The 27,129-nt window shown below is 37.0% G+C and overlaps 2 protein-coding genes across 5 annotated transcripts; both read right to left on the reverse strand.

Annotated features, from left to right (window-relative positions):
* Positions 1-578: 578 nt before the first annotated feature.
* Positions 579-1,802, reverse strand: LOC112789965 (probable histone H2A.1). Its single transcript, XM_025832155.2, has 2 exons — positions 1,480-1,802; positions 579-999 (listed from the first exon to the last, which is right to left on the reverse strand). Exons 1-2 carry the CDS (start codon positions 1,666-1,668, stop codon positions 784-786), a joined length of 405 nt encoding a protein of 134 aa, XP_025687940.1. The 5' UTR covers positions 1,669-1,802; the 3' UTR covers positions 579-783.
* A 20,756-nt stretch (positions 1,803-22,558) lies between these two features.
* Positions 22,559-25,975, reverse strand: LOC112789966 (chitin-inducible gibberellin-responsive protein 1-like). 4 transcript variants are annotated; one of them, XM_025832157.3, is made up of 2 exons: positions 25,470-25,975; positions 22,559-24,407 (listed from the first exon to the last, which is right to left on the reverse strand). In XM_025832157.3, the coding sequence occupies exon 2, from the start codon at positions 24,271-24,273 to the stop codon at positions 22,888-22,890; it is 1,386 nt and encodes a 461-aa protein (XP_025687942.1). In that variant the 5' UTR covers positions 24,274-24,407; positions 25,470-25,975; the 3' UTR covers positions 22,559-22,887. The 4 variants fall into 4 exon arrangements, with proteins under 4 accessions (XP_025687942.1, XP_025687943.1, XP_025687944.1 ...); XM_025832158.2 differs by having other exon boundaries at positions 24,739-25,969; XM_025832159.3 differs by having other exon boundaries at positions 25,332-25,472.
* Positions 25,976-27,129: the final 1,154 nt, after the last annotated feature.

The raw sequence follows: 27,129 nt of genomic DNA on the forward strand, positions 1-27,129 counted from the left end.
CTACCGTGTTTCCTTCGCGAAACATAGTTGACTTTGGGTGTCTGAGGGATTGAGGGGAATATAGGTTAAGGATTATTCTGGTTCCGTTCCTTCTTGTTTAGGAGTCTTGTACTTACTTGGAAATGGTTGCAAAACGGTTATCGGTGAAACAGATTCCATACACGTGTTCCTCTCTGCAAAACCAGCCTGCTTTCGCCACAAAGTAAGACATCAAATTGGTGGTTATGATCCAAGTAAGCCAAATATAGGATGCTCATTTCAAAGAAGGGCGCTTGGAGCATGTCCTGAGCTAAGCTTTCTCGAACTTTAGTATTGTTTCAACAATCTTTAAATAAAAAAAAAAAAAAAAACACACGCACACATACACAACAAAGCAATAAATAAAACATCACAACCGCATCTATCATACCCTTTGCTCCCAGATAAACCTTACATACGCTAGTGTAGACACAATCCAAGATCTAAAATAGACTGTTTTTTTTTTTTTCACTAGAACATCACGGATGAAGCTAACACTAGATAGTGGTGGTTTGTCAGTAACAAGTGACAAAATTATGGTAAAGTTTAAGACTGCCACATAAGAAATTAAAGTTTTCAACAATCTATTATCAAATTGAAACATGTGAGAGATGATGAATATTCACATAACTACCAAAATTCTAACTACATGCTACAACTAATGAAACAACCACCAGGAATATGGCATAAAATCCTATTTAAAAGTAATAAGGGGAAAATAGAACTTAATCTTTTAAGCAACAACACAATGCGACAAAAAAGTTTCTAAGAATCATCATCGCCAGCAGCCTTGGACGAAGTTCCGGTCTTCTTAGGAAGCAAGAGGTTGTGGATGTTGGGCATCACACCACCGTTGGCAATTGTGACATCTCCAAGAAGCTTGCTTAACTCTTCGTCATTTCTAACCGCCAACTGAATGTGACGTGGCACAATTCTAGTCTTCTTGTTATCTCTCGCAGCGTTGCCAGCTAACTCAAGAACCTGAAAATGCCATAATAACATCTAACAACTTCAGAAACCCAAATATTCATAAATTCGAGCTCAGTCCTAAATCTGAAACATTAAGCCTAATTTAAAAGTAAACTTAAGATATAACAAACTTGTAGTTGACCAACATGGTTAATAATCTAAAAAAATGACCTCAACTTAGCTCCAAAAAATTGACTCTCAAACGTTACTCTTTAGGAAAAAAAAATCCTACACGCTAAACATTGCCTAAAAGGAAATGTCTTAACCGGAATTAGAAGATTAACGTTGAATCGTGAAACCCTAGATTTAACATCGAAGTTGCAAATACATATGAAAAATCAAAGGAAAAACCCGATCAGGAAAGAATTGAAAAGATGAAAATCTGCAATATTTAAATTCCTGGAAATTTCGACAAATCTCAAAACCCTAGAAATTAACAAGGTAAGCCAAGAAATTAAAGACTTAATTGAAACCAAGCAAAGGCAAAATTACCTCGGCGGCTAGGTATTCAAGGACGGCGGCGAGGTAAACGGGGGCGCCGGCACCGACACGTTCGGCGTATTTTCCAGCCTTCAGGAACCGGGCAATACGACCAACAGGGAATTGAAGACCGGCCTTGCTGCTCCGAGAGGTGGCCTTCTTGGCGTTGCCAGATCCTAATGTTTTGCCTCGACCCGCCATTAACGAAGATTTGATGCTTTGGTTTAACGGAAAGAGAGTGATCCTTTGAACGGTTAGCGAGAGAATATTAGAGGATGAATGAAGGTTTAGGCGGTTGGGACATTTATATATAGCACGTTGTGTGCGACTGAAGTTGTGGCCAATCAAATTGAATGACGCGGATCGTGCTTTTACACTATCAGATGGGTGCAATGTGGACGGTTGAGATAGGGTTTGGGAAGTGACTGAATTGACGAAAATGCCGCCAGACTTTTAATTGTTTTTTCTTAAAAGGTAAAAAGTTTGAAATCTTTTTCTAAAAAAATATATTTTCTTTGAATAAATGATCTAAATATTCAATCAATCGGTTAAATAGCATTTGTTATGAGATATTGAGATAGAGATTGAGATACTAAAATTTAATATTATATTTGTTGGTTTATAGGTTAGTACTAAAATTTCTATTTCTGTCTTCAAAATTTTGATATTTCAATACCTCCAAAAAATAAGGACACAGGGACTAAAATTTTTAGAGATGAAGACTGAAATTTTAATAACATTTTATACCTAAAATATTCTCATTTTAATTAATTAATTTTAATTTTATTCTTTGTACAAATTAAATTAGAGTTTCATTCTTATTTCAATTTCTGTCTTCCATCTTGCACCAAACAGAATAGAAATTTATTTCAATATTTGTCTCTTAGTTTCTGTCTCTCAGTCTCAATCTTGTTTGTTGGTGACTCAAACCATTTCTTCAAATACTTGTAAACATTGTCTTAAATTATGTTATCTTCTCTTTTGTAAACTTTGTAAGTCCTTTATTCGGCCTAATTTTGTTTCGGCTAAATATGTTAACTTTTCTTATGATTCTTATCGAAGTTTTTTGATTCAGATTTTCTAGAAAAAAAAATAAAAAAAACAATGTAAATTGACTCTCCTTCTGAAATATTTCATTGTTATTGCGCATTCTTGTTAAATTGCGATTCTATTCATCCTTTTGGCTTCATGCGATAAAATTAATAACCCATCATAAATATTAAGAACAAACTTCAACCATAATCATCAATCTATACCAACACCAACACAACCCATCATAAGCAAGTCCAAGGGTATAAAATTAATAACCTCAAGGCCTCCTATTCCCAATACATGTTCACCAACAATTATAATAACAACAATACCAAGCTACTCATTAAATTCCATTAACAATTCAACTTATCCTATGGTTCTTCTAACCTAAGTTTTCACAACACCATAAATATTAAACGTGCGAAACTTAAACCATACCTTGGCCGATTACTTAATTCATCCAAGGCAGCCTCTCAACACAAAACTACAGCCCCTCCAAGCTCAAACAAACAGCCCCAAAGCAAGCCTTGGTCACCAACAAACCTCCAAGTGATCCCAATTCAATTCCAATGCATAACACCCACTTAACCTACACCTAATACATATATATATGTTCCAATTCAGTTTTCTATCACAATTACAAGATTGAGCTAGGATTAGGATGCTCTTACCATACCCATATACTCAATAGCTTGAGCCCACAAGTTCCGGAAGCTAATTTGAACCTAGAATACAAAATTTGGGCAGGATTTACCATAGGTTTTTTAAGTTTACCAAGAAAGAGGGATAGAGATTCTGAACTTAATAGAAGACTTACCAGTAAAATTATTTGAATAGAAAGGTAGAGCTCGACGCGCTGAGCGCGTGGGGTGCGGCGATCGGAGCCCGGATGAGGAAGTTATGGTAGTTGGAAGGAATGGTGAGGGTTTGTGAATCTCCTCTCCCCCCCCTTGCTGTAATGGCGTCACAGCAGCTTGTGAGGAAGAAAAGAGCTGCTGCTTCATTTAAGTGTTTGGGTCCGGTTGGACCCACGGGCCCGGTTTGGGCTCCGGTTCAACCGATTCGGCCTTTTCGGTCCGTTTTTGGGCCAAATTTTCGAAATTGGTATCAAAATTTTCGTTTCGACGAGCTCTATCTTATTTTGATATTAGTTTTGTATTTTTAGCTTTCCTAATTAAAATTCAATTTATTAACTAATAATTTACCCATTTTTGCGGGGTTTACATCCTACCCACCTAATTAGGAATTTTGTCCTCAAAATTCAGAGTGAGTTACCTGAAAAGAGGTGTGGGTAGTCCTTCCACATCTCTGGTTCAAGCTCCCAGGTATGTTCTTCAATACCAGCCCGACTCCAAGCTACTTTCACCAAAGAAACCTCCTTTCCGCGTAAACGCTTGATGCTTGTATCGTCAATCCTGACCGGAGTTACTGGGAGTGTCAGATCTTCTCTCACTTGGACTGATTCCGACTCTAGGACATGACTAGGATCAAAAGTGTATTTACAAAGCTGCGATATGTGGAACACATCATGCAGGTTCGAAAGATGTGGTGGTAACGCGATCCTATACGCCACTGGTCCAATTCTCTTCAGGATTTCAAACGGTCCAATGTAACGGGGATTTAACTTCTTGGTTTTGATGGACCTCCCTATTCCAGTGGTTGGAGTAACCTTCAAGAAGACGTGCTTTCCTTCCTCAAATTCTAGAGGCTTCCGTCTTCGGTCTGCATAGCTCTTCTGACGGCTTTGAGCTTCAAGCATTTGACTCCAGATTCTCTTTATTTGCTCAGTGGTTTCACTTACCATTTCAGGTCCTATCAAACTCCTTTCTCCTGCCTCATACCAACATAATGGAGACTGGCATTTTCTTCCATACAAAGCCTCATGGAGCCATTCCAATACTTGCATGATAGCTATTGTTATAAGCAAATTCTACCAAAGGCATATATCGATCCCGACTCACCGGTTGATCCAAAACACAAATGTTTTAATGTACTAATTAGTTGTAAATTTTTTGAAATTACTAATTTATTTTTACCTTCTCTTTAAAGACAGCGAGTAACAGGAACAGAAATAATAATAAGAGATAATTTTAGTAGTGTACATAATTTTTTGGATCGTCTTTTATGACTACCACTATTAGTACTACGTTCTTAGACATTGCCAAGATCTGCTACTGTTTTGTGCTATTTATGAGTGGTGTTTACGTTAGTTTTTGGCTGTGAAGTACGGACACTAATACGGATACGGAATACGTTTAGATACGGAATATAGGAACACACAAATTTAAAATTTTTAAATGACACAGAAATACGATATATTTATAAAATATAAAGTATTTTTTAGATAAATTATAATTATATTTTAGTATTTTATTGATATTAAAATATAAATTAATTTTTTAATTATTTTTAATATTTTATTTTAATAATTAATAATATATACTATTTTTAAACTCATTTCAAGAATATATATTAAGAATAAGGTTAGATATATCGACACGCTGATACGTGATGGCATTTAGGTGTGTCTAAATGTGTCCAAAGAAAAAAATTTATCTTTTATTAAGACACGTTTTGGACACAGAAGACACGCCTGTCGAACGAGTGTCAATAGATGTCGTGTCCAAAATGTATCCGACATGTGAACACAACAAATCAAGAAAGTGTCCGTACTTCATAGGTTTTTGGTAAATTTTGTCCAACACAATTAAAGTTTTCTATTTGTAAAAGAACTATTAGCTTATTATTGTAATATTAGTATTGTAACTCTTTTTAATTATAGTGTTGCTATACATTTGTTTTATTGGCAACTAAATTTAATTAAATTGGTCTAATTTTAACAAAAATGAATTATATTAATGAGAGTGTGAATACATACTCTAACTATCCTACTAACGCAAATGTAAATAATAACTACAATAACAACAAAGTCTTGTCCCACTAAGTGGGGTCAGCTACATGAATCAAACGATGCCATTGTGCTCTGTCATGTATCATGTCTACAGAGAGACCGTTTACATGTAGATCTCGTTTAACCACCTCATGGATGGTCTTCTTAGGTCTTCTTCTGCCTTTCGCCCCTTGTCCATCTTCCATCTCATCCACCCTCCTGACTGGATGTTCTATCGGTCTTCTTTTCACATGTCCAAATCACTTGAGACGCGATTCAACTATCTTTTTCACAATGGGTGCTACTCCAACTCTCTTCCTTATATCTTCATTTCTTATTTTATCCAATCGCGTATGACCACTCATCCATCTCAACATCTTCATCTCTGCCACACTCAGCTTATGTTCGTTCTCCCCTTTAGCCGCCCAACACTCCGTACCAAAAAGCATAGCCGGTCTTATAGCGGTGCGATAGAATTTACCTTTAAGTTTTAAAGGCACTTTTTTGTCGCATATAAAACTAGATGCACTCCGCTATTTTGACCAACCTGCTTGGATCCTATGATTTACATCCTGTTCAATCTCTCCATTATCCTGTATGATGCACCCAAGATACTTAAAACTTTTAAATTTTTGTAGGATATTTTTTCCAATCTTCACCTTTATATTAGGGTTTTTCCTTCTCAGACTGAACTTACATTTCATATATTCCGTCTTGCTACGGCTTATGTGCAGACCATATACTTCTAGAGCTTCTCTCCATAACTCCAACTTCTTATTTAGGTCTTCCCTTGACTCTCCCATAAGGATGATATCATCGGCAAAAAGCATGCACCATGGCACAGGCTCTTGAATGTGTTTTGTGAGTACTTCCAAGACTAATGTGAAAAGGTATGGACTTAAGGATGATCCCTGGTGTAATCCTATACCAATGAGAAATTCTTTTATCACACCACCTTGAGTTTTCACACTAGTTGTGCCCCCATCATACATGTCTTTAATTGCACGAATATATGTGATCCTTACTCTCCTCTTTTCTAAAACCTTCTATAAGACCTCTCTTGGTACTCTATCATACGCTTTTTCCAAATCAATAAACACCATATGTAGATCCCTTTTATTACTACTATACCTCTCCATCATCCTTCATAATAGCTATATCGCTTCAGTAGTAGATCTGCCTGGCATAAATCCAAATTGGTTCTCTGTTACTTGTGTCTCTTTTCTCAACCTCCGTTCTATCACCCTTTCCCATAACTTCATGGTATGACTCATAAGCTTGATCCCTCTATAGTTTTCGCAACTTTATATATCCCCCTTATTCTTGTAGATAGGTACCAATGTGCTCTTTCTCCACTCATCAGGCATCTTCTTTAACCTTAAAATCTCATAAAAAAGCTTGGTTAACCAGTTGATGCCTTTTTCTCCAAGACCCTTCCAAACCTCAATCGGGATATTATCAGGTCCTACTGCCCTGCCATTTTTCATCTGCTTTAGAGCCGCTTTTACCTCGAAGTCTCGGATCATTCGATAGTAGTCAAATTTTGAGCTTCTTCCCTTGTGCATAATCGACCAAGGCTCGGAAGAATCTTCTGTCCCTCATAAAATAACTCGTAGAAGTAGATCTTCCACCTTTCATTAATCTTCTCCTCTTAAGCCAACACATCTCCATCATTATCCTTTATGCACTTAACCTGATCCAAATCTCTCGTTCTTCTTTCACGGCTCTTTGCAATTCTATATGTACCTTTTTCTCCTTTTTTTGTGTCCAAAGACTGGTAGAGACCCTCATATACTCTTGTTCTTGCTTCACTTACAGCCACTTTTGTCTCCTTCTTAGCCGTCTTATATTTTTTCCAATTATCTGCGTTGCAGCATAAAGACCATTATTTAAAGCACTCCCTTTTTATCTTTATCTTATCTTGTACACTCGCATTCCACCACCAGGACTCCTTGTCTCTTGGTCATATTCCTTTAGATTCACCAAAGCTTTCTTTTGCTGTTCTTCTAATAACTTCTGTCATCTCCCTCCACATCTCTTCTGCGCTTCCATTCTCATCCCACTTTGCCTATTCTCCTACCCGTCTTAGGAAACTTCTTTGTTCCTCACCTTTCATCTGCCACCACCTTGTCCTTGGATTCTTCGTATGATGTCTTTTCCTCAACTTTTGCTCAACGCGAGAATTCATGATGAGCACCTTATGTTGTGTTGTCAAACTCTCTCTCGGGATAATTTTATAATTAATGTAAAATTTCCGGTCGACTTTCCTCAACAGGAAGAAGTCAATTTGAGAGCTTGTCATGCCACTCTTATAGGTTATAGGATGTTTGTCTCTCTTTTTAAAACATGTATTTGTGATGAGAAGATCAAAGGTTGAAGAAAAGTCCAAAATAGTTTTACCCTCAGCATTGATCACCCCGAAACCATAGCCTCCGTGAATATTCCCATATCCAGTCACTTCTCTCCCAACATGGCCATTTAAATCTCCTCCTAAGAAAATCTTATCTCCCAAAGGTATGTCTTAAACTAAACTCTCTAGATCCTCCCAAAACCTTATCTTGTGTTATTCGTCCGAACCCACTTGCGGTGCATATGCGCTAATCACATGGAAAGCACCTCCCTCCACCACAAGTTTGATAGAGATGATCCGATCTCCCACCCTCTTGACATCCACTACGTCTTTCTTCCACTACTTATCCACAATAATTCCAACCCCATTTCTATTCTTCACTTTTTCTGTATACCAAAGTTTGAAACCAGAAGTATCCAACTCCCTAGCCTTCGCACCAACCCATTTTGTTTCTTGTAGGCACATAATGTTAATCTTCCTCCTTGTCATAGTGTCCACCACCTCCATGGATTTTCATGTTAGAGTGCCTATGTTCCATATCCCAAATCTCAATCTTCTGTCGCTCCGACCTTTATCTTTTACTTTGTGAACTAGCTTATTTACCTTCGTCCATTCAGTAAAACCCAAGAACCCTTGCTCATTTAACACTACATCTGGGCATCGATGTAGCGGCTCTTACTCATTTGACACCGTACTCGAGCCATACAGCGCGTTGCTTCCGAACAACGACCTAGCTTTAGCGTAATAATGTCTTTGATTCATGTCATGGGGGTTATATTTTTATGTTGGTTGTCGAAGACCTAACACAACCCTCCTCCTTCATCCGGGCTTGGGACTGGCTATGTACCGCAAATGTAACATAGGCGGAGTTAAACGTAAATAATAACTAAATATACAAAAAAAATTATCTCTATATTATTATCCCAAAATTTAGTCTAAAAATTATTACTCCTTTTGTGAAACTTATACGTGTTGTCCTTAAAAATCTCCAACAAAAAATTTACCATAAAGGACATACAAATATATAATTCATTTAGCTACAAATAAACATTGATTAATTAGTTAAATAATATATTTAGAATGTCTATAATTGATTAATATGTTTTTGAAATTTACAACTTGATGCAGTGGAATTAAACTTTTCTCTTATGGACAACTATTGAAAAATCTAAAGATTAGAAGGTTAGTTATTTCATGAAATTAATAATTTATGTATCTTTAGTTATTGTCAATAATTTTTAATTTTTGAATCGTTAAATTAGAATAGAATTAAAGTGTCTTTTATGATGATTAGAATTAAGGACACAAATTTTAAATATCATTGTCGAAAAATCTGTTTAAGACCATACGTTACTCTCTTAAACTTGCAAACTAACTTCTTATCGATGCTTAAAATAAAATTTTTGGGTTGTCTTATATAGTCATATAAACTTCTTCCAAATCTCCATTAAAGAATGTTGTTTTCATTCATTTGATGTAATTCTATGTTAAAGTATACTACTAATGTCATAATGATGTGGAAAGAATCTTTTTTGGAAATATAAGAAAAAAAATTTCTATAATTAGCCCCTTCCCTTTAAATAAACCTTTTGGCAATAAGTTGAGTCCTGTATTGCTTAATATTGCCTTATGAATCCTTTTTTTGTCTTAAAAATTCATTTACAACCAATGGTATTTTTTCGATCAAGCAATTCTACAATATTTTAAACTTGGTTATCCGCCATAAATTTCATTTCATCTTTCAAAGTATCTAGCCATAAATTGAAATTACAATTTTTTATTGCTTGTGAAAACATTGTCAGATTTTTTTCATCACAAACATCATAGTCAGACTCAACAAGATACACTACATAATCACTAGAAATTGCATGTTTTCTTATTAGTTGATCTTTGTTATGTTGCATCATCAACCTCTTGTAAAGGTAGTCGCATAATAGGTTCTCTCTCTTTTTGAGATTGCTCTTGAACAATATTTTCATTATAAAGAGTTTGATCCTCCATCATATGATCTACTAGAACATTATCTTCATGATGTGGAACATCAGTAATAGATTATTCTACATTGACCCTATCTGTATGAACATTGTATTAAATAATCAATCTTGTATATGAAAAAGTTTGACAAATATTATCATTCTCAACAACCTTAAGGGAATAATTTTTTCCACTTTTTATATCATGGTCTAAAAATCTTGTATTTATAAATTCAAATATGTTACTTGAGTGGAAGGGACAATAAAATCTATAACCTTAGATTTTTGTGCATAACCTATAAAATAAACACTTATTGTCTTTGAGTCTAACTTTCTTTCTTGTGGATTATAAACCTGAACTTCAACAGGACAATCCCAAATGCATATATAATTCAAACTAGATTTTTAACTTTTCCATAATTCAAATGATGTTTTAGCAACTACCTTAGTTGAAACTCTATTTACTATATACGCAACCATCTTAAGGATTTCACTCCACAAGAATAAAGAAAAATTGAAATTGCTAAGCATACTTCTCACTATATCCAGCAAAACAAAAGAAAATTGGAGTTGCTAAAAAAATTAGAGTTACTAAGAAAAATTGAAATTCTATTTATTATTATTATTATTATTATTATTATTATTATTATTATTATTATTATTATTATTATGGTGATTATACAACTTTGACAACACATAAAAAATATTAATAAAATTAAATAATTTTTAAAAATATTTTTTTATTTAAAAAATTAAAGCAAAAAGTTGTAAAAATGTAAAAAAATGATACTTTAAAATTGTTAGTATAGTAAATCAATAAAATAAAAGATTATTTTGTTTTGTCTTGTATCGATCCGAAATTAATAGAGATAAGAGAAAAAGATAATATAGCCATATATCTTAGTTCAATTTTTATGTATAATAAGACTTATATATAGTGTCTACCATAAATTATGATGTAATTTTTACTATAATTAAATGGATTACAATCTCCAATACAATAAATTATCTTAATTCATTCGAGTTAAACCCTAAAGTAGTTCCTGACATTTACGAAATGCACCGATTTAGTCTATGACTTTTCAATTACACTATTTATGTCTTCGAGATTGGAAAAATGCACCAAGTTGGTCCCTCTTGAATTTTTCGTTCAACTGACTTCCTGGCATGAGTGACTTGGCAAATGATTGCCACACTGGAGTGTCTAACGGTTACATGATGTGGCAATTGAAAGTGTTTAACCTAATTCGGTCCCTTATCCCCTTTTTAACCTAACTGTAGAAGTAGTGCACCACTTTTTCTTCCTCTTCCCTGCCCATTTTCGTCGCTGTTGCTGCGTTGGTTGGAATGATGGTTGGACGTGCAAATGAAGGAGACGGGAGTTCTATTCGATCAACGAGAAGGATGCCAAGTCGGAGCAGAGCCTCGCGAGTGCCAGAGCAGTGTGGGTGTGTAAAACGCCCTGTGCTCCGATGGTTTAGAACGGATACCCACCCAAATAAGTCCTTCTTTGGATGCCCAGATTACAATGTGAGTATTTCTTTAAGATTTATTATTGATTATTTTTATGCTAACTCTTAAATTTGCTGCTCACAGAGTAGTGAAAAAAGATGGTGTGAATTTTTTTGATGGGCAGACATTGTAGAAGATGATAATGGGAATTTGGAAGACGCTACAACATACAACAATGAAGAAGTGAGCGTCAATCTTGTTTTGAGGATAGGCAATTTGGAGGCTGAATTAAGGACCCAGAAATATATAATACAAATGTTAGGATTGCTAGTTTTTTTCTTGTTAGTTGTTGTTTTAGTTATGATTGTAAAAATGTAAGAATTGTTTTTGAAAGTATTTGTTAATAAATGTATGAGAATTCCTTGGTTTATTGGGGTGTTCTATGTAGATAGATTTTACAAAAATAAAATCCAAAGTGAATGAATAGAACAAGTAAACTGATAATAGCAGTTTTTTATTATAAATAACACATTGTCAATGTAACACACTGTCAATGGACCACGTAATGATAAACACCATAATACAGCCACCGAATTCTGAAACAAGAAGATCTCCAAGTTTAAACTCTTGTAAAGTATTTACTACAAAAAAATAAACCATACAGTCTGGTTATGTGCTATTCTTGAATGGAAGTAACAAAAAAAAAAAAAAACAAACAACCAATGCCTAAATCTCATATATAATCAAACATTAGCAGCTAGTATCAAGTGTTTTTCTTCCTTGGTGCCTTGAAACCTAGAGTTGGAACAAACTTCAGAAAATTTACCAACCTAAAAAATGTTGCTACACTTGCTCCATGTATGGGATCAACAGAAACAGTTACTAGTGGTGGTGAGTTCCTCCTTTTGGTTGGTAATTTATGTGCCCCTTTTGTTGTTGGTAGTGGTGGTACCTGAGTAAAGTGAGAAAATTAGTTTAAGTTAGTGAGAATAGGGGAGCTATGACAAAGAAGTAAAAAATAAAAGTTTTGGAAATTTTTACCTCATCTTGTGTTCCACCATAGTTTGGTTGGGAAAATTCAACCTCTACAGCTTACGATGTAGCCACTGGTGGTGGAAGTTTGTCTGTAACACCTACACTAGAAGGAACTTCAGCTACTTGTGGTACCTCGTTGGCAATGTTGCTTGCTTCAACTGCTTGGAAGCCGCCACAACAGCCGCTGTAGCTGCAAGAGCAGCACCAACCTCATCAACTCTCTTCTATTTACATTCTCTCTTGGTGTGGCCCTTTACTCCACAATATATGCATGTGAAAGGTTTCAACTGTCTCTTTAGTGTAACAATTTGCTTAACTTTCTTATTTCCATTAGTACCCTCATCAGCGTCCTTTCTTCTTTGGTCATGAATTTTTCTAGTTTTCGTTTAATGTTTGGAGCTTGTGACTGATTGTAGACTGGTTTTTTCCACATAGATCAGCCTGGGAGAGGATTAATGTAAAGTTCATAGGTCTTCTTGTATGATTCCATTGTGACCAAGGGGTGACATAAATCCTCTGATCTCTTGTTCACCCGTACAAGAGTAGCACAGAAAATACCTACAATAAATTAATCAAAAGCCAATTCAACTCCAGACCAACTCACGTAATAATTCAAGTAAAGCCACTTATATTAAAACTGAAAATAAAGTTATTGTAAAGGTAAAAAATATAACCTGTTAACATCCAGAACTGGTAGGTGCAAAGTCTTTTGCCAAGGTTGACAATCATGTTTGATGGGTGTTCATGGACCTCAATTTTTTCATAGTTTTTATCTCTAGTCCATATAGGGACCCAGTTCTTTGATTCTTTCCTAACCTTTTCTAACCGACTCTGAATAATAGGAGAAAATTTTTTGATATGGTTGTTCAACTTTACCTTGTTCTTTGTAATGGACCTCATAACAAACATCCTTACCTTTTCAAGCAATGTGATGATTGGTTTGCTCCTAGCCTCTTTGATCAATGCGTTGAAAATCTCGCATGCATTGTTGCATATATTATCCAGCTTTGGCCTGTGGCTAAATTAAGACTTGTCCATGAATTCCTAGGCCACTTGTTAAGGTATGTCCATGCTTCCTCACTCACTCTCTTGATCTTGTCCATGTTGTCCATAAAATCTTGAAATGTGGTTGACCTAGCAGCATCCCAAGGAGTATCCTCAGCTCAAGATCCTTTCATTGTTTGTTAAAATTTCGCACTAGTGCCATACACAGAAACGATAATGGACCTATGGCATGACCTCTTCCACAATCGAAATCAAGCCCTGCACATGATAGACAGATATAGCAGAAACCAAACTACCTAAATAGCATCAACCAGTTTAAAATTGTTTTGCTAATTTCATACCATGTACGTTAGACAGAACAAGATATTCATACCATCAACCAGTATATACCATCTATGCTAATTTCATAACATCAACCAGTTTGAAATACACACTAACTAATTTCATACCATCTATGCTAATTTCATAACATCAACCATTTTGAAATATTCATACCAACTAAGATAGAGAAACATCCATTGCAACCAGTTTATACATTAAACAGAGAAACATTTTATCTATAACAGATAGCTGTATTTTCAATATTTAGTCTACAATATATAATATATAACCAGTTACTTTCTGCATATCAGAAATGAAACACCATCGTTAGTCTTATAGTCTCCTAAACCATTGTGGAGTAGCTCTAGAAACCATTTCCAGTTCTCCTTATTTTTAACATTCACTATAGCCCAAGCAATCACATATATGTGATGATTTGCATCTTGCGCCACAGCTGATAATATCTGTCCACCAATTTGTGTCTTCAGAAATGCATCGTCGAGTCCAATTAATGGTCGACATCCTGCTTTAAACTCGTTCTTCCAACCACTCAGGCAGATATACATATTGTCAAACATAACTTGTCCATCAGGTAGTGGAGTAACCCCAATCCTTACAATGGATCCCGGATTAGTTTTCAGCAGCGTTTTAGCATAATCCCTTAAAAAGGCATACTGTGTCTTCTCATCCCATAGATAACATTCCTTGTATCGGCCAAGGCTCGGGTGACTGAATTTCTATGCAGTATCAAATCACACTTTGACCTAAAGTACACTGTAGTCTCACATTGCTTGAAATTCGGGTACTTTCTAGCCTTTTTAACCAATTTACCAGCTAACCATGCTTTATTTGCAGCCCTGTTAGAATTTTTTCTTGGACATGTACGATCATCATAAAAAGTCTTGATTTTCCAGCAACAGTCCTCATGATCCCTTGAAGCATACACAACCCATGAGCACTCTTCCACCTGGCACACTGCCCTGCACCTGTCATTATCATTTTTTACAAACTTAATCCACCTACCCTCTTGTATGGTAAACTCTCGCACAGCATCCCTAAACTCTTGTTTGGTATTAAACATTCATGCCCACTTGAAGTTTCAGCTCAGCAAATCTCTGGCCCTCTTGGAAGATGGGAAATTCATCTGAATCTCCATCAAATTCCAATTCATCCTCCGAATTAGGAGGAGTCTTCATCTGGCTCCAGTAAACTTCGGTGCCAGCGCCACCCAAGTGACATTCGAATCGCTTGGTAGTCTAGCTGATTGGAAAAATCCTAACACCGCACCAGTGAACTCCCATCTTAATTTTTCCTAGCACTTCTTTATGAAATTCATGTTATACCCATCACTGCCTGGTGCCTTTGTTGACTCACAATCCCAAATAGTCTCTTTTATTTCTTCAGTAGTTGGCATCAACTCTAGTTTCATTGCTTCTTCCTCATTAATCTGCTTTACAAGCCCATCCCTGAAGCCAATAACTGGCGAAGCCTCCTGGTGGTACAGCCCCTTATAGAAGTCCAGTATAGCAATCTTGATCCTTGTTTGGTTTCTTACCAACCTCCCATTAACCATTAAGGCATCAATCCGATTGGAACTTCGCTGCGCTGAGGCTAAATTGTGGAAGTAGTGGGTGTTTTTATCTATTTCCTTTGCATGCTGAGATCTTGACATCTGCTTCCAATGAAGCTCCTTTTTGATATACCATTTCCTACAGAAGCTTACCAGTGCCCTCCGTCTCGCTTCAACAGTCCCATCAGCCTTGCCAATGCTTACCATGTCATCTACTTTCTTGATTTCATCCTCAAACCGTGTAATCTTTTGGTCCATGTCCCCAAAGTTCTTTCTATGCCAACTACTCAGCTGAGTCGTTAGAGCCTTTAGCTTATCCATAAATTGTTCCTCCCCTAAGTTCCTCCACTCCTCCTTCACCATCCTCAATAAACCATCATGAGTAAACCATGAGTCTAAGCTCCGAAAATGTCTCGGCCCCCCTCTAATCCGTGTGACCTCTAGAATCATTGGACAGTGGTCTGATAACCCTCTAGGTCCCCCTTGCAGCCTTGTGTCAGGAAACTCTTCTAACCACTCCAAACTAACCAGACCCCTATCAATGTGGCTACATGATTGCCCTCTGAACCAGGTGAACGAGCAATCAGTGATTGCTAAGTCCACTAACTCCAAATCCTGGATCCACGATTTAAACTCTGTTGTAGACACCGTCAAAGAGGTAACTCCTTTTCTCTCTTCCACATGAGTTATCTCGTTAAATTTCCCTATGTAACAGAATGGGACTTGACATAACCCAGATAAGAAGCTTAGCTCTTCCCACGTAACAAGCTTTTTCGCCCTTTCATGCGGCCCATAAACTAGGCAGAAAGCACAGGGAAAATTAGTTTTTAGTAGCACACCCTCCAAGCATAACCAGCGAACCCCTTTATAGCAGTTGTTCATCTAGAACACCGTTTCATGCCACATTAATAACAGACCACCCGCAGCACCAACTGACCCAACAAACTCCCATTTAACTGCACCATTACCCCACAGTTGCGCTATGTCAAAATTAGTTACGACCTTTTTCTTGGTCTCTATCAAGCCTAGCATATGCACGTTAAATTTTCTCCAAAAATTCTTTACCATACTCAGTTTGCCAACTCCCACCAACCTCCTAATATTTGATGCGTGAGCATCTTGTCTATCTTTTCCTAGTGAATTTGCACTTAAATTATTGAGTTTAATTAAGAATTAATTATATTTTAGCCACTATGGATGCTATTTTGAGTTTTGGGCAATTTTCTGGATTCAAATTCCGAATGACATTAACATTCTTCTGATTCAAAGGAGAGTGAGATGCCAAACCTATTCAGGATTGCAGTTGTCCCCCACTATAAGAAGAGACACGAGCTTAATCGAACTCTCATTCTCATGCAAAATAAGCTTATATTAGTTTTGGTTGCTTGAGGACAAGCAACAGTTTAAGTTTGGTGTTGTGATGCGTGAGCATCTTGTCTATCTTTTCCTAGTGAATTTGCACTTAAATTGTTGAGTTTAATTAAGAATTAATTATATTTTTGCCACTATGGATGCTATTTTGAGTTTTGGACAATTTTATTTATTTCAGGTAGCATTCGGCGGAATTTGACGGAGTTTCTGCAGCACAAGAATCAAAGGAGATAGCTGCGAGGAGTGATGCGCATGCGTGCCTGACGCATGCACGTGATCTGGAAGTATCCATGGCCACGCGTACGCGTGACTGATGCGTACGCGTGAATTGAAGATTTGCTCAGCGACGCGTCCGCGTGACTGACACATCCGCGTGACTTGCGAAGAAGACCAGCGACGCGTACGCGTTACTAACGCATCCGCGTGACGTGCGCGATCTGCAGTATTTGCAGAAATCACTGGCGTGGATTTTGGGCCGCGTTTTGACTCAGTTTTCAGCCCAGAAAACATAGATTAGAAGCTGCAGAATGGACATAGCAAGTGGTCCCCACCCATCAGCTGAAGACTTATTAATTAATTCAAATTTAAATTCAAATCTTATCTTTTGAGAAAAGATATTATTTTTAGTTTTAGATAATTAGATTTTAAAATTATTAGGATTAGTTATAGATAGAAATTTAGATGCCATCAGATGGGAACTTACATTTAGGAGAGTACATTTTACCAGAATCTTTATTTTCACTGAGTCATGAGCAACTAATCCTCCATTGTTAAGGTTAGGAGCTCTGTCTATTTGTATGGATTTATTCGTTTGATCTTCCTAATTTAATTCATGTTTTGATTTATATTTCAATAATTATTTTCGCTCTTTATTTTATGAATATGGGTGGAACGGAAGTATAACCCATATTCTAATTGAGTTCTTGTAAAATTTGGAAAAGCTCTTTACTTGAACAACAGCTTGAAAACATTATACTGAGTTTCTAATTGTTTGTATTTAACGGGATAAGTGACATATAATCCCCTTATTTGTGGATAATTAGGATTCTTTTGGCATATAAACTAGAAATTGATCATCACCCTCTAATTGGAATTAATTGACCAAGGAATTGGCAGTTAATGAATTTTAGAGGAGACTAGGAAGGTCTAAGGAATTAGGGTCTAGTCACATATAGTTTGCCATGAATTAAATCTTGCATGATTAAATTAGTTAGTAATAAAAATAAATCCAAAAAAATAGATAACTCTGAAACCTTAATTGTTTTCTCAAATATTTTATTCCCAACTTATTGATCTGCCTGTCTTTAATAGTCTAAATTTACTGTTAATGCTTTTGAACTTTCAAACACTATTTTCTGCTTACCTAACTAATCCTATCAAACGCTATTGTTGTTTGATCCATCAATCCTCGTGGGATCGACCCTTACTCACGTAAGGTATTACTTGGTATGACCCGGTGCACTTGCCGTTAAGTTAGTGGGTTACAAATACCGCACCAATATTCCAGGAACTAAATATCATCGTAAAGCACTTATACACACCTTTTTCTGATTTTTCGGGTGATTTTTCCGTGCTTTCTCCTTCTGCTTAGCCTGTTTTTTCTTCTGTGCAATTGCCTCATTTTGTGCTTGTAGTATTGCCATAATGTCATCTTCCTCATTATAATGCATAGCTCCAGACTCCACTGTGAGCTTCCATGCTTCCCAATTTTCTTGCATTTCAGTTGTCCATTTGTTTTCAGACGTTTCCATCTCAGCTTGGCTTCCTACATCACAAGGGGGCATCTCGCAAACCTATGCAGCTCCCCCCTTACCACCGGTCTCCAGCCCCCTGAGCACCACTGATATCACTGCCTTCTGTACAACCTTCACAATCCGGTTCGTTCCACTGCTCTCCTGACCCACCCCCTTCCACGTTTGCTTCTCATAAGGGCCTCCTGATCCTAATCCATTCCCTTCCATCGGAGAGCACAACATGCCCTTTTGGCCATCCTCAATGTGCCCATCACAAGCCTCTGTAGGCCCTGGACTCCTGCCAGAGAGAACAACCCACCCTCCACCGGCACCAACATCCCCGCACCAAACCCATCAGACCCTATTCCCCGCTCCTTAATCCCTGTTGGATTGCTGCTCTTCTTCATCCTCGCATGCGTCTGGCCATATGCACAGGGTGACAACCCCCGCACCTCCAGGCTCACATTACTTCCCCCGGCACGGTTCGCTGCCTGATACGAGCCTGCATCGCCAGCCGCGTTCGCTCCATCACTCGCCATCGCCGTAGGGGGCGTCGAGGGGTAGCCACCCGCCATAATTGGTTGCTGCGCGATCTCCAAGTCAAGGCCTCCACCGGCCTCCCTTCTCCTCTCCGCGATGAGCAAGGTCGCGCTGCCGTGGTCCCCAACGCCAACGGCACCGCACCGTGCAGGAGCAGCACGATCTGCAGGCTTACCCGACAGAGTCCCCCCCTCCGTGTTACCTCCAACTCGATCCACATCAGGTCCAAGAAGGAAACCCTTCACCGATCCAGAATGGGGCACAGCTTGTGGGCCTCAGGTGTTTGGGCCCAACCTATCCTCATGTGGCTTGGATAAAACGAAATGGGCCATGGAGCTATTACAGCCCAACCGGACCTGACTTGTGATTTCTCCCACAGCAACCACCCGATCTCCATTATAAGCCCAGGACTGAGTCCATTCTGACGTAGCTTCTGCAAGATCAGCCCTTCCTTCCCTAGGAGCAAAATTCGTATCCCTTACCATTACTGTTTTTGAATTCAAAAAACTGTTACTCCATTCATCCAAAATGTCGGGACTAATTACGATTCTACCCTCTGGAGCCTCTTCCACCCTATTTGGCAGGGCTACCTCCTCATCCGTCATATCCCACCACCCAAGCTGCATGGGACGTCGAGGACGACTGACGATACTGTCCATGTTCCCATCATGCTCTTTCATCACATCAGACACCACCCCATCCGAAGAGCCAAACTCATCACTGGCCATCTCCTTAACAAATACCTCGAACCCAGTCGACCCTACAGTTAAGCGGATCTTTTCAAAAATAGTTTCAAACCTCCATGTATCGATCAGCATGCGGCCAGCCCGAAATGACGTACCTGAGGCTGTTACATTATCACAAACCACAACCTCACCATATTGCCTACCAATCGCACAGAACGTATCCTCTGTCCAAACATGTAGCGAAACTCGATAACACTCAATCCACACTCTTCTCTTGTCACATCGTTCCTGCTCATTCCAACGGCACACACTATGAAAGAACTATCGGAGTCCATCCCCATACCTCTTCACCGCCTCCTCCGCACTCTCTTTACTATCAAATATCAACAAGGCCTTGCACCTCCCCAAATCACAGACTTTAACAACGTGAGGCCAAACCTTCCCGGCGGAGTCATTCAATAGCCTGAAGTCAATTAATCTCGTGGTGCTCCCAATCACACTCCTCCGCAGCCATTCCACATTAGTCCTTTTGACGGAGACCTCCAGTCCCTTAGCCCCCACTTTTGTATAACCCTCCTCAAGAGCATGTGTTGAAGTGTTCACAGATCCCAGCCCTTCCCCATGAACCATGTTGTGAGATGGAGGGATTCCACCTGTGCGCTCCCTTGCTGCATCATTGACCTCGGCCTGGCGGTGCTGTGTCTGTCCCCCAACCACCACCGCAGCTGGCACTATCCGCCCCTTTTGAATCATCCCTCTTGTACTTCGCATCCTCTACCAAAATCTCTCTTCCCCTTAGCCACATGCGATTCATCTCTGCAATTGCCTTCAACGCTCCTTCCTTTGTAGTATACCGTATGAATGCAAACAGGTAGATCACCCCCTTTCTCATCTTCCTTGAAAGGTATATGTCGTTAATCCTTCCTGTCTAAGAAAACAATCCAAACAACTCCCGTTTCGAGATATCATCTGGTAATGGGATCCTTCGCTAGGCTTGAAGAGACCTGAGACCTACCCTGTCCGATGTTTTTCCACCCCGTTCTCGCTCTCTCTCCCTTATAGTATTCATTCTTCTATTCTTTAGTGATAGTGAAAGTAACCTGACGCCTCAAATATTACTAGAGGCTTGCATCATTTTTCTCTAATCTTGCTCTTATTAGTCCACACAGGAGAACCTTCATAATCCAACATATGAGGAACAAACGAGCCTAATAAATTGTCATCGAAAATATTGGACGAAAGAATTCTTCCTATCATCCAATACTTTAAAGACGAAAATTCTGCGTATTTTTGTTATAAGAACTACGACAAAAACATTCACACTTTATATGAGAATGGAATAAGAGATTACATAAGACTCAAAAAGGTTTCTCGCGAATTTGTATTAGTATTGATGAATCTTCACCATTCAAACCATATTCATGATGATGTTATTACAATTTAGTAATAAGCAAGGGCAACATATATTTGAGCGGAAACATTAAATTAAAGGTCCAAAAGATAGAATCCATACAATTAGACAATTAAATCAACAATTAACAATAAAAAAATTAATAAGTACCACAAAAAATTAACAAAATTATTTTAGAAAAATTTACTCAAATTGAATAAAAAAACGAACTATAAAAAATAATAATAAATTATAACATATTTAAAAAGAGTACTAAGGAATACTACAAAAAATAGTATACAAAAACATACTAGAAAAATATCAAAAAAATTAAATATTTAAAAAAATAACATTATATTAAATATATTTTTTTAGTAATTATTTATCTAAAAAATAATTTTAGATAAATAATTTTAAATTTCTCTTGAATTATTTTAAATTGTCGTAAAAAAGATTGAACGAAAAGATTCTTCCTACCATCCAATGCTTTAAAGACGAAAATTCTCCATATTTTTATTACAAAAAAATTACTACAAAAAATATTCTCACTTCATATGAGAATGGGACAAGAGAATATATAGGATCTCAAAAGGGCTTCTCGCGGATTTGTAGTAGAATTGGTGAATCTTCAGAATAATATTATTGATTACAATTTAGTAACAAGTAACAACAATAGATATTTAGGCAGAAACATTGGATCAAAGATCTAATGGGTCAACCATCAACAATAAAAAAATTGATAAGTACCATAAAAAATTAATAAAATTATTTTAGACGAATTTATTCAAATTAATTAAAAAAACTAACTATAAATAATAATAATAATAATAATAATAATAATAATAATAATAATAATAATAATAATAATAATAATAACATATTTAAAAAGAGTACCAAGGAGTACTACAAAAAATACTGTATAAAAACATACTAAAAAAATATCAAAAAAATTACATATTTAAAAAGATAACATTATATTAAATATATATATATTTTTTAGTAATTATTTATCTAAACAATAATTTTAGATAAATAATTTTGAATCTCAAATTATTTTAGACTTTAATTAAAATTGAACTCTAAATAATTATCTATCTAAAATTACTTGAGATTCAATTTTATTTAAAATGTAAAATTACTTGAAGTTCAACTTTAATTGAGGTTTAAAATCATACAAAATAACTTGGATTTTTTTTGGTTATATAAACAAGATTAATTTCAATTAATTAGAAAAGCTTCTATTGACTCACATGCGCACTTTAAAAATTCTAACCACATACATACATAGAAATAAAAGTTAATAATATATAAATTTGCAAGAAAACAGAGATTCCATATCCACTTTTTCACTTTTAAATTTCATTTTGGTAAATTACAATAAATTCAATCCCATCTTAAAATTAATTTGTCTAGATGATTATTAGAAATGAAAAACTTTTTACAAAACTCAGGACTACTTTAGAGTTTAACTCAATTCATTCTCTACCCAAGAATTTAAACCAAACTCTTAACTCCTAAACTCAAACCAAGCATAAATCACCTCTGTGTTAAGCCAAAATTAGAGAAATCAGAACCGAATGAACCCAACTCAACACATACTTTCGAAACAAATACTCAACTAAACTTTGTGAAAATGACTTTTTCTAAAACCTATCCCACTTGCCTTTTGTCACTCTTTGGCCTTTTTGTCTTTACGGCTTCACGCTCACAATAAGATTATGCCTTTTTCATAAGGAGACAGTATTGAGGGAATTCAAAATTTCTGAGTTCGTATAAATTGCACAAGAAGCCAAGGACCAAAGTTCAGACACGCTTAACATTGTAGACCAAAAACTATTGACGCATGCCTAAAACATGTTACAAGAGAATTAGTATACTATTTACGCATGACTAGAGCATAAGAATACACAAATCTAACAAATAACGTATGAAACACTGAGAAGAGCATATGGAAGTGTAAATCTACACAAACCTTGGTCAGCAATAATAACCTCAAGCCTTATGCGTTTTCCTATCCTATCACTATCACCATGATTTTTCTACCACTACATTATTTTCTATCTGGATGTCTATTAATACCAGGCTGAAGCTGATATCAAATTTCTGTTCTTCCATGCCAACAGCATGGCTCCATCCTTCTCCACCAGACTATAATTCTCCGAATAGCGATTCAAGAGGTTTCTTATAATGGAATTCACATAAGAGCTCAAAGGATATTGAACAAAACCTGCCATTGTGAACCTGGACCTCCACTTACCAAACAGTTCATGCCGCTCCACCCTTTCCTTCCCTTCACAAGAAACAATGTTCACAATATCTCGAGCTAAACAATGTTGTTCCACGTTGATCCGCTCCTTGCTCGTTCTTGGGAGGGCAACATCGATGGACTCGAACATGGCCAAGTAGTAATCAAGTGTTTCTATGAACCTGTTGAAGAAATGCGTCGTGTTTGTGTTCGATTCCTGCTCCACCAATGTGGTTACCTTAGGAGAAAGAGACTTAACCAATCTCAGAAGTCCGTCCCTTGGATTAGTCACATCGACACTCTCATCGGCCGTATGATGGAGTTGAAGAGGAAAGTTAACGGCCAAGGCCTCTCCAGGCCGGACATCAAGCATATCCCTGGTTACATCTGGGGCAAAGACAGGAATTCCATGAAACTCAACCTCAATGTCAAATTTCTTAGATATTTTCGACAAACTTTCACCAACTGCCTCCAATTCCTCTCCTCGAGCATATTTAGAAACAGGATCATCAATCCCGGTGATCCGCACATGTGGAGCCCCACTAGGCCTTGCTGCAAGAGCTTGAAGGAGAGTCGTCCATTGAGTTCCCTGTGCAATCTGAAAATCTATGATGTGAATTCGATCCTCATTTCGGCATGCTTCAGCAATAGCTCCATTGGCAGCCATGTAACCAAACTTGAAGTATGGACAAATTTCATATAACATCTGCATGTATGATAGTAACTCTGTACCTGCAGGCTGCTTGCACCTAAGAGCATGATAGATGTTGTTACCCGATTTCTCCTTCCTTGCAACAAGCCCTTCCAATAAATAAGCACCGAGCCGCTGAATTGGCTCCCCGCTGATAGACACAGCACTTCTAGCCTTGTCTATCAATTGATCAAAATCTTTCATCTTGTTTTCAGACATTGCTTTGGCGCATAAAATGAGCAATTGTTTCAAAGTGCTCGATGGAATGCTCTGTAGCGACGCTTCCTCCATTGATTTGTGACGTTTCTCTGCACGCGTAACTTCAACTAACTGCTGACTATCATTCAATGCAGAATCAGTATCAGAGTTGAAGTGAGTAGAAAGAGACAAATTAGGTGAGTTTACTGCTTCATTCAAAGGTCCAAGTAGCAGGTGGGATAACGGAGGTGTAGTTGGAAAAGATGATTTGCTGAGTAAGCTAGAATTAGTCACACTGTAACCGAGAAGATGTGATGAATCCATGCTATAACGACGGCATAACCTTCGCTATATCTACCAACCTCTAGGAAATAAAAAAAAACTGCAATCTTGGTAAGCTTCTACTTAATATTTGCTTTGGAATTGTAACTGTCACCTTTCAAAATCAGCAGATAAACCTGGAAAAATGGAGAGCTACCATGAATATTTTCGTTACAGAACAATCACAAGGACCACAACTATGTATATGCAAACACATGCAAGAAACAGATAAAGTAAGTATAAACTAGTAAGTCCAACCCAATGAAAACAACTCAGCCGAAGCTGCTGAAAATTTCAGAAATTGAATTCATCACAATTCGCCCATCCCTCAAGATTGTGTAAATGTAAAACATAAATTTGGAATAACTGATTCAGCAATCAGAAAGAACAAACTAATGCTATATTCGATAAGCGAAACTAACATAATTAAAAGCTAAAAGTTGATGGGGAAAGTAATTGTATTCTCACTATCAATAGCTAAGTATATTGTTCTCTGGCGGCTTGTGATATGAATTGAACATCGCCAGGATTCTATTCAGAAGGATGCAATTACAACAAAGCGAAAGTGGAACCATAAATGGCAAGCAAGAATCTTCTCATGCAATGATATCAAACAACACAATACAAAAAGCTTCCTAAAACAATAATAATTTGGTTAGTGTATGAGAAAAACTAATATATTTTAACAGGAAAGAAAGACGAACAAGGCAAATTAGCAAACAAGTTCACAAACAGCTCCAAGTAACAATACCAAGTAAGTTATAATTCCTCACTCTGGTCCCAAATATTCAGTTTCAAAACGAGGTCTATGCAGACTATGCTTAAACCATGTCAACAAAAATTAAAAGTCTATCACAATCACTTAATATTGTTGCTGGCTTGTTCCGTGAAAACTGAAAACAGCATGGAAGACCATTTCTATAAATTATAACTTTCATACCAAACCAAGGAATCTCAGGCCTTAATTTAACGACCACTAATTACGAAAATTAAGGTAGCAAAAGTTTAAACAGACCATTGTTTTGCAGTTAAGAAGAGCATAAAGAATGTTAAAGCCTTACAGGATTTTACTTAATATAAAAGGCGCATGCAAAGTTATATTATATATCATATCCTAAAAGAAAATTTCTTTCTTTATGCTGCATTCTACCGAAATCAACATTCTTAAAAAGAAAAACAGAGAGAGGGAGAGAGAGAACCTCAAGAAAAATGACTGGGCAAGAAATAATTCAGAGACTAGCTACATTCAACGCCCACCATTGAAAAGATTTGGACTGTGTTCGGTGGGTTAGAGCAGAAAACGCGTGGGAAGCTCAACTTTGCTGAATTTCAATTTCCATTCCCATTCATTATAGCAATAAATAAATATCAGTATATATATTCTTAAATTTGCGTGACTATGGTTCACTTTCTTCTGAGGAGACAAATGGTAACATGGGGAATAAGAACAAGCGTGGCGAATTCGAAAGAAGGGATATTTATAGAGAGGGAAAAGAAAAAGGGATATTAACTTTTTGAATAGTGTGTGTATGTGTGTTTGTATTGGTGTTCTGACTTCTGAGGTTTGAAGTTTGAAATTCAACGGAAGAGTAACGGTTCTGGTTCTGGACTTGTGGGTGGTTTGTGGAATTTTAACGGAAGTTAAAGAATGAGAGGGAAAGACGAAAAAGAGTTGTGATATGATTTGAGAACGCCCGCCGACTAAAGAAATACACGTATGGGCGTGCGAATGATGGTTATAGAATCAGAAAGTTCCAGGGACGGAGGGACCACTGAACCAGGGTCCAGGGTGCTAGTGCTGGCTTTTGCTAGCTGGCTGGGTGGGATTCCCGTGTACTACTTGGCTCTTGCTGACTAAAGGTCATGGTAATCTAAATACATGTACCGTTCTAAGTTTCCAACACAGTTATGAGAATCGAATCAATCCATACAGATATTAGATTAATGGATTATTGGTTTAATTGGTTGATCTATTTAATTCGATGATAACTAAATAATAATATGAAAAAATTTTATTCACAATAAGTAATTTAATTTTTATATTTATTAATTTTGAATTTAAATAATTTATTAATCAATTTATATTTATTATATTTGTAATTTTTATTAAAAATAATATTAATAAATATCATATAACTATAAAAAAGATATTTTATAATTAATAAAAATATTTTTATTTTTTAATAATTATGTACAATTAAAAAGTATAATTGTTACGTGGGTAACTTGAGATAGGTGGATTGGACTTGAGGGTCGGCCCAAACGTTAGAGGAAGGCGGTCTCCGACTTGTTCGCGTTTGGGAGCCGCTGTCTGAGTTGTGTGTTTTGAAGAATGAGGAGTGGTACCTGCAAAGACACTCCGATGCCTAAGTTAGCAAGGGGGTAAGCAGGTTTAGGAGTATTGGAATTTAGTTTTACCTGAGTGTGTCAGTATATTTATAGTGGTGATCCAATAACTACTGTTGGAGTAGTTCCACTTCTGAAGGTGGATAACCGTCCCTTTATCTTAGGGTTGTTGAGATATTACTTCTAGAAGTGGATGGGAGATTTTAGGGGACAGTTACTTACTTGAATAAGTGTTATCTGCTAACTCATGTCGAGCCCGACCTCTTTGGGGATGAGCTTAAGTTGAGTCCGACCTCTTTCATAGAGGTCGGGTAAGTGGTGAAGGCCAACCTTTGGGTTGGATCTTTTTGGTTTACTTGGGCCTGGGCCATAGTATTGGGTCAGGGTATGAACAGTGCTCCTACTCAAATCCGATCTTTTAGCTGTGAGTTGGATTCGAGTATTAATTGAACTCAGGTCCATTCAAGTCAAAAATCGACGTGATTTTTGGTTTGAAACTGACGTGATTTTGAA

Source organism: Arachis hypogaea, chromosome 3 (assembly GCF_003086295.3).
Source record: "Arachis hypogaea cultivar Tifrunner chromosome 3, arahy.Tifrunner.gnm2.J5K5, whole genome shotgun sequence".
Classification (NCBI taxonomy): domain Eukaryota; kingdom Viridiplantae; phylum Streptophyta; class Magnoliopsida; order Fabales; family Fabaceae; genus Arachis; species Arachis hypogaea.